The 9086-nt window shown below is 39.9% G+C and overlaps 1 protein-coding gene across 2 annotated transcripts in view; it reads left to right on the top strand.

Moving 5' to 3' along the window:
• GSPT1 (G1 to S phase transition 1) overlaps positions 1-7244 on the top strand; it is a 26746-nt gene extending 19502 nt beyond the window's left edge. For both annotated transcript variants that reach the window (XM_004705859.2, XM_013005526.2), the window contains one exon: positions 2897-7244. In XM_004705859.2, coding sequence (XP_004705916.1) covers positions 2897-2949 — 53 coding nt within the window. In that variant the 3' untranslated portion in view covers positions 2950-7244. The remainder of the gene's footprint in view (positions 1-2896) is intronic.
• Positions 7245-9086: the final 1842 nt, after the last annotated feature.

Below are 9086 nucleotides of genomic sequence, written 5' to 3'. Positions count from 1 at the left end.
AGGCGAGGCTTCACCACCCATTTATCCCTCCGCCTTTCAACCAGCACCACATGTGATTATCGGCCAGGCTGGCACAATTAACTAACTCAGTCAGGCAATTTCAGTTTTGAAAATCTTTATAGTGTGTGTGACTATAACTGATTTTGAACATTGACAGCCAGTGGGGCTCCCCCGTCCCCTTTATGCAGTAGAACCCCGGACCTCGACGCTAATCCGCTCTAGAAGGAGCATTGATAATGCGAGGCAGTCAAGTTCCAAATCAATAACTGAAGATGGATCAATCTGTTCTCGACCTCCAAGTTTTTACCCTGACCTTGCCTTTTTATACAAAACATTACATATTTCAGTAGGACCTGGCTGAGTTTCTCTAAAAAAAACCTGTCTAATGTGGTCTGTTGGTGTTTCCTTAACTTTTCTAAAAGGGTTTACTAAATTATCAACAATATCGATAACACGGTTAACCAGTTCCGTATCATGATGATTCTTTTCCAAAAACTCTTTCTTAGGACCTATGTTTTTTATCTAAAACCAGTACAAAAGCCACAAAAACTAAGAAACTTGTAGCAAAACTCTTGGAACATAGCCAGAAAGGGTTTAAACAACACGTACTAACAACTCCAACTAACACCGAGTGACCGAAACATGAAATGCTTTTGTTTACAAAAAGCACGTGCATTGGGTTGGATTCCGATGTTTTGTTTGAGCTCCAAATGCAAAACTTTCTCAACATTCCGCATCGAAATCCGATGACGTACTGATGCGGTCGAGTTACCGGCATTCTGCTGTGTATACTTTAATTTTATCAGAGATCTATTAGTCATGGTCTTTTTGAGTGTTTTCAAACATTAACTATTGTAAGATGGTGGAAAACCATACATATAATTGTATGACTCAATTTAAATCTAGAATTGTTCAAATGCTGAGTTTAATTCCATCTCGGACACCTTTAGTGAGCACTGGGAACATGATGGCTGGGCTCCTCTTACCTTATCTCAGGAGCCCTGGTGGCATAGTGGTTACGCACTGGACTGCTAACTGCAAGGTCAGCAATTGGAAGCCACCAGCCACTGTACAGAAAAAAGACGGGGTTTTCAAGAGGTAGTCTTGGAAACCCATAGGGGCAGTTTTCTACCCTGCCCTATATAGGGTCACCATGAATGTACTCACGGCAATGAGTGAATGACTGAAGAAATTACGCAACAATTTTAAACCCTACAATTATCTTTTTCTAAGGGATCCCTTAGCTTTTAGGGGTATTTCTATTTTCACAAGACCCAGTGGAAACTCTCCTTCTGATCCACAGAAAAGCTGCCCAACAGTGGGTTTACCGCATTGCTTAAGGACAAGTTGGATTTGTTTTTTCCAAAAACATTACTGAGATACTATCTACTGTGTGCCATAAAATTCAAATATTGAAAACACAAGCATTTGACTATGTTTCCAGAGCCCCACAGCCACCATCACAGTATGATTTTAGAATGTTCCATCTACAAAGAAAACCTGGTGCCCCTTTCCAGTCTCACTCCCTGTCCCACCTCCCCCAGTCATAAGTGACCACAGCTTTACTTTGTGTCTCTTTTTGAGACAGTCTACAACCATTCGATGTGTCTTTTGGACCTCATTTACGTACCATGATGTATTTGAGGTTTAAGCACTTCTCATGTATTGTGTGAGAGCAAGTCAGAGAGGATGGCTACTTGGGTTCTAGTTCATGCTTGCACGCATCTATTCCAAACAAAAGCACGTTTTCACCTTGGTGCCCTCAGCTGGCTGCAGGCCAGTTCTTGTCAACAGCACACCTGCCTTCAGAAAGGTCGCATCATAGTAGCTTCTGAGGGGATGATGGGCCAGTGAAATTCAATACAGAGCTCAGCTCAGAAGGTTATGGGGGCTTTTGTTGTTTCCTACTTTTGACAGATGTTGTCAAAGATCACAGGGGCTCGGGGAGAACTTTTAGCCAAAATTGGCGGGGTTGGGGGTGAGTGTAACATTGGTGAGAAAGGGGCTAGGACATTTGGGACAAGGAAAGTTTTTCCCATCATAACAACATAGCTGCACATTATTCAAGAGCAGCAAGGGCTGTCCTGTGCGAATTTCCTAGGGAAGTTAATCCATCTGCCCTACCGCCCTGATTTACCTGATCACACTTTCTGTTATCCAAATGCAAAGAGCATTGAAAAGGAACACGATTTGAGTCCCTGGACGAAGCCAGCATGGCCATTCTGATACAGTATAAATAGAAACAGCACACTCCTTGCAGCCTGGGCAGCAAGATGAAATATTATGAATTTACAGGCCAAGATGGAGGCTGTGTCAAGGAACAATAGCTTCCTATTGACTGAGGACTTTTGTAGCCCGTTTCTCATTGCCTGTCATTTATGGCCTTTAATATTATATTGTGGGCATTGTGCATTTTGTTTATCTAAGTATGCTTTCTGATCAAAGAAGTCATCTCTTCCCAGGTCTTCCCCCAAAGGCAGACCCACAGAGCACATTAAAACACACACACATGATAACTTGTCTCTGTTTTGTAAAATGACGGTTGTTAGTCGTCTGAGTCAATTCCTTACCTGTGATGACTATGTGAACAGAGAAGACTACTCCATAGGGTCTCAAAGCCCACTGCCTCCAGGCCTAGCTTCCAAGGTGCTTGGGTGGGGTTTGAGCCCCCAACCTTTTAATTCACAGATGAGCACTTAACCATTTGTGCCACAAAGGGACTCCTTGTAACGAGAATATCAAATTGTGTCCTCTATGGGAGAGTCAGTTAATTAGTAATTGACATTGTAAAAGGTATTTTTGTATTTAAAATAATAAGCTGTAAAACCTTACATAGACTTTTTTGTTAACTACTGAAAGGCTTTTGTGTTTTTTTGATTTTTTATTTTATTTCTAGGTAAGACCATTGCAATTGGAAAAGTTCTGAAACTGGTTCCAGAGAAAGACTAAGCATTTTCTTGATGACCCTGCACAATACTGTGAGGAAAATTGACTGCAAAAGCCTACTTCACACCGCCTTCTCTTAATTTCTGCCCATAGACAAATTTCTCCCCCATTTTACAGAGAAAATTCACAGCAAAAGTCCACATGATGCCAGCATTCTCATATTGAGAGCTCTGCTATGCCACTGGTGAATTTCCCCCCGATTTTGTTCTTCCCTCTCAAACTTGGCTTCCTTGGACAGATTTGGCAGTAGCATTGTAAGTGATGTGGACACAATTGCCTACAATAATGAAACCGACAGGATTTTTTTTAAAGGCATATTTAGGCATTTTTCCCCAGGCAGATCATTCTGAGTGTGCGAGTGTGTGTGCACATGTTACAAAAACAACTACCATGTTAATAAAATATTCAATTTGAAACCCTTTTCGGTATTTGAATTGCTTTTGAATAATGTTTTTTATCTGAATGTAACATTGTTGCATTAGCTTTTTAACTTTGCCAAGTAATTGAATACATTTTATTACTTGGACTTTTCTAAAATCTTCCCCTACTCACTACTTTCAATAAGGCATTTACAAATGATGTTCAAGTTTGTATTAAAGGAAAGAATCTGACCCCTTCTTTTGATGGTTAATGATACATACGATTAAATGCAACTGCGATACCGCTTGATTAGGTCTATCCGTTATTTTCAGCCAATTCAGTAAGTTGTTTTAAAATAGAACAACAACATACTGTCATGTTTATATGTAGTCAATATGAAATTATTCCCCTATAGGAAATTCCATGAACTCATTGAATCAGTGGGATTTAAAATAAAGAAAGCATGTTGAGACCTGGCAAAAATGCCTCCTTTAGTATTTATAAGAGCTGCATGCATCTCGTGTGAAAACCCGATCAGTTGCAAGTGCCAGATGTTCTACAAGTTATTCAGTTCACTCTTAATTTTAAAGTTGGACATAAAGTTGCTGGTTATAGCCAACCTCAATCCAGCAAACTAAATGAACATATATTTAGGATTTTCACAGACTGAAATTTACAATGATATATAAACTCAAGCACAGTGGAGTAGGTTTTCTCAATTATTTGAATTGAGTTTTCTTAAATACAGAGCTAAGGTTTGTTAGGCTATAATTTAGGCGAGTCGTCCTGTGGCACTCTGGTGGCAGATTAAGTGCTAACCTGCTCATTCGTGGCTTTGAAATTCTAAAAGAGAAGAAATGGGAATTGGAAGAGAGGGTTTCTGGAAATCGCATGATGTCAGGTGTTGCAGGCACTGCCGATTTGGCCTCTTGTACATTGGGATTTACCTCAAAGATAAGACACCTTGTAATTGTATATTTAATGTCAAATTCCTTTCCTAGAATCTTCCTCCTTGGAAAAGAAAAGCCTAATCAGACTGTATTTCTAGTCACAAAGCCAAAAACTTAAATCTATGTGTTTTAACCATAGAATTTCCATTCATTTCATGAGTGAGCTAAATTTTTTGGACAGAGCCAAGTTATTATCCCACAGTATATCTAAGTATACTTAGGCTATTGCATGAGATTTAAATAAATTTTACATCTGCAAGTTTCTGGGCTTTTATTTTTCTGGGAAATATCAGCTTTAATTAGAGCATACTACTTTTTTCTTACAAGTTAATAACAAAATACTAACAGTTGCTTGGATTTTAACAAAAACTTAAAAAGTTGAAGAGTCACTGAAATGATTTCCAAAGATTTAATTTTAAAATTGAACACATTTTTAAAGACTAGTTATGTTTGTTACCCAGTCATTTACAGTTTTAGAATATTCCGTGTGTTGCCAAGACTAAGATGACATGGCTAACAACTGTGGGGGACCTACCTCTAAAAGTATCATAATGAAAAATTACGAGATAAGAAAATCATTGTTGCAGGTTCAAGCAAATAGTAATTGAGTTATTTAAGAGAAATGTTCATGTCCAATTAACCAACACCATACATTTTAATAGGCTTTGAGGAGTAATCGCATTGAAAAGTTAAAAGCAATTTAAAACCTCCTTTAGTTGCAGTGGCTGGTATTCGGATGAGGAAATAAAACGGCTGGAGAGTCCTGTCAGTGGATGAAGCTTTTGGACCTTTAAAGAGCAATACCGTTTTCTATGCTGCCTGTCATTCCTTCTGCTAGTGCAGATGTGTCTGTATGGAAAACCACGTAAAATATGTAAAATCGGTTACGTTTCAGTTAATGCAGACATCAACATTGTTCTCTATTACAGATGTGTAAGAATTGATTTTCTTTGTGCTTTTTACATTGATGATCTTTTTATGTCATTTCCAGGGTACAAAATCTTTTTTCTCTTTTAAATAATGAACTGAATTCAAGTGACAATGTCTTTGACATACACAACCAAGTTACTATTATAAGCCCTAATTACTGCAGGGCAGGAGTAAAATCTCGGATCAAAGAGTTTTTAATTTGCAAAAGGATTTAGCCAGCAAAAACCTGTAAATTTCAGGTGGAAGATTTGAGTGTATTGCCATGAAATTAAATGAAATAGTAAAGTGGTCTTGAATAAGTTAGGCCATGTAAATATATTTTGAATTGAACGTCTTGAACTGTGTGATAACTAAATGTAAAAGCCTTGTAGATCTGTCTATAAAAGAACACAGGTTGTTCACTATATAACATAAGCTCATTCATACCTTAAGTTACAAGAACTGCTTTTACACTGGGACTTTGAATGAGAGGAAATGAACAATCACTGGCACAGCTTTGGATGGAGCGCTACAAATCTTTTGGGTCACAAATGAAATTCAGTGCGGTTTTTCAAGGCAGAGGCAAACCCACGGTCAAAACCTGCCCGTGTGGTGAACTGAAAATAACTAAACTCCCATGGTGACCTTCAGAACACTAATTAACGTGAGTAGTTACTCCAGGATCTTTAACGACTACTACACATTCAACAACTTCCCTCGTCGGCTTGGACTGCATCAGGAGCACTGCTTCATGGATGAAATGGCTTTGCTTTGGGTAGGGATTAAGCTAGTCGAGGGACAAGTACAGTTTGATTACAGCTCGTGGCATCCGGCAACTTTCCACCTTAAAGCCCTTCCTGAAAATTCTGGCTACAGCACTATAGCTCTGACTGTAGGATGGGCTACTGTTCTGTTCAGTGTTGCCCTCTTAGAACAAACTGTGCCATTAATCCTCTCACAGACATTGTAAAGTAGATAGCAATCAACTGGATTTGGGGAATAATCTCCAAATAATGCAACTTTCTTTCCTTCAGCTAACTGATCCTAGCAGATACCATCAAATATATTGATGAGCGTGTTTCATTCTTCAGAGGATCTTGCCGATGGCAGAAACTTGTTAAATAAGCATAATTACATAAGCACATCTCAAAAGACCCTTTCCATTTAGCAGTCCGTGGGATGTAACTGATTTCACAGTAAATAGAATAGGAAATGTGCATTCCATTTGAACCTATTACTGCCAGTATTCAGGGTAGATTTGGCTCAACTTTCTGAATGATTTTGGCTCTAGGATATTCTAGACTTTCCATATCCTAGAATATTGAGTCTTCCCTTCAGTAAGTAGACTTTTCACATACCTCTAATCCGATGCTTCCCTGACAGTAATAATGCTGAGTTGTTTATTAAAAAATTCTAAGGACCTACATGTGGGAGTGAAGAGTAGAACCTTTGTTTTCCAGTGTAAGGAAAAAACAGGTACTATGAGCAGAAAACTCCAGGCAGCAAAGGTGGAATGTAATGTTCTACTTCTGCCAGGCACATTAACTAGTGCTTCTAGCATCAGCCGAGTCCTTGCTACCTCCTTTCCTGCTACTGGTGGAAGTATGTGTGCTCCTCAGGGGCTTTTGGCATTTTCTGCATACTACAGGAGCCAGCTCTGAGCCTGGAAGGTCTACATGAAAGGACGCCTGTTTGGACTCCTAACTTACCAGTCCCTTCCCATCAGTTTGCTTCTACAGGGGACGGGGCTATCTTTCAGGCCTGGACCTGGTGAGTCATTTACATCAGGCAGCAAGATAAAAACTGGATCTTCCCCCCTTTAGGGAAGATTAAAGGGAACTGATGGGGAGAGTTTATTTTAGCCTAATTCCAAAGCATGGAAAAAATGCTCTAGGAAGGAATTCTGGGAATCTGGAGCTAAAGAACCCCTTTTCTTATGATTTGTAGCTACCTACTGTGCCTGACTAGATGCCTGTGTGAGGATTAAGCCCTTAGTTACTCTTGCAATTATTCAAATGACAAATTATCATTCAAAATGCTTTTGTAATAACAATAAAAATTGTCATCTTCACTTTTGAAGGATTTGTCTGTTTGTTTATAATCACCTGTATTTGATCATTGCATGAGTGTATCTGTCCATCTGCTGTGCATTCCTTAATTTTTGTATCAAGTAATGAAACCACCTACCAGCAGATTGGTTGGATGGACCTAATAAGCTGTTACATAAGGAGTTTACAAACTTGTGGTCTGCCTAAGGTATGCAAAGCTAATGTGGTGTATTTGAACCTTAACAAAAACATCTGCCTTAGAGGGGCTAGAATGCTTACAATAGAAATGTTTAATAAATAATTATCACAATATGTGTTTTTATCTCAATGGCAGATAAAGCATCAGGGCTTACTCTGTCAGAACTACGAACCTCTTTTTATATTCACGATTTATCATGCAAAACACTGCCACTTGCTCTTCTCTACTGAACCAAGGGCAAAAAGAAGTTTTTGTTTTGTTTTTTGGGCAAAGAGAAGTTAATGCTCAACAGGTTAACATGCACAATAGTTGCAAGTCCTTGGATAGAGAAAATGGCTAATGTGCTCAGTTGCTAACAAAGGCTGGAAGTTCAAGTCCATCCAGAGGCACCTCACGGTGGAGAGCCTGATCTGCTTCTGAAAGAGCCATGGAAAACCTTAGGGAGTACAGCTCTCACTTGAGGTTACCAGAGTCAAAATCAGCTCAGTGGCAATTGGTTAAACAGTGGTTTCAATGAAGGCTAGCAATATGTCCCTGTATCCTCATCTTGTATTTTGTGAGCTAGCCAGTTGCTGGTTAAAACTACCACTGCAAAGTTCTGGTAAATGCTCTAATGTAGTAGATGCTTGGCATCAAATAGCAAACTTGTGCTCAATTATAAGTTTGAAGTAATGAGCTTTTGTGACTTCTCAGTAAACATTAAAGGCTGTCAAGTGGGTCCCCACAACCCACGCTACCCTGTGTACAGTAAAAACACCGCCTGCTCCTGCACTGTCTGCACAGTCATTCCTGTTTGAACCCATTGGGAGCTACTGTGTCAATCTGTTTTATAGGGGGTCTTCCTCTTCTCTGCCCCATGATCCCTTTAAGCAAAGCACGATGTCTTTCAGGGACTGGTCTCCTGATAACATCTCCCAAAGCATCCTAGGTAAACTTCATAGATCTGTTTTTGTTCTTTTGGCCATCCATGGTATGATCTATTCTTTGCCAACATCATAATTCAAAGATAGTGATTCTTCTGTCTTCCTTCCTTCCTGTCAAGCTTTGCTCTTGATCATTTTAAAGGAGCTCATTTGTGGCAGCACTTTGCCCAAGGCAATATGTTGTGTGATTTCTCCATTAAAACTTCCATAGGCAACAACTGCAGCCAACTTCATTATTTTATCCAAGTAAATTTGCCACAATTAATCAAGTCTTAAAAAACAACAGCTGGGTAAATGTCACGGAGGCCACATCTGACCACCTCTAGCTACAGAAGGTGGAGAATCCAACTTCCTTACCAACCCGCGGCCAGTTGCCACACAGTTAGACATACCTCCACCCCCCACCCCAGCCCTTTTATGCTGTTCTGACACCAGCCAGTCCTATAGCATTGTTTCTCTGCTGGGTTCAGCAGTTCCTCGCAGTGGCTCCAGAGAACTCCAGACACGATGCAGCTCTGCTTGGTAAAGAACGTCGGCTGAAAACCAAGACCAGCATGGAGATGGGCTGACTAGTGGCTGGAACAATGGACTCAAACTGAGGATGGCACAGGACCAGGCAGTGTTGCATGCTCTTGTACACAGGGTTGGTACGAGGCAGAACTGGCTTGACGATCCCTAACAGCAGCAAAGGTTTATATTGATCTCTTGACCTCTTGGCGTGTTAAGTCAATTGGAAGGGCCAGTTAATGTA

Source organism: Echinops telfairi, unplaced genomic scaffold, assembly GCF_000313985.2.
Source record: "Echinops telfairi isolate 266 unplaced genomic scaffold, ASM31398v2 ScPeMD7_5;HRSCAF=22, whole genome shotgun sequence".
NCBI classification, from domain to species: domain Eukaryota; kingdom Metazoa; phylum Chordata; class Mammalia; order Afrosoricida; family Tenrecidae; genus Echinops; species Echinops telfairi.
The sequence above is the reverse complement of the archived record's forward strand: the minus strand, read 5'-3'. Positions and strand labels throughout refer to the sequence as shown.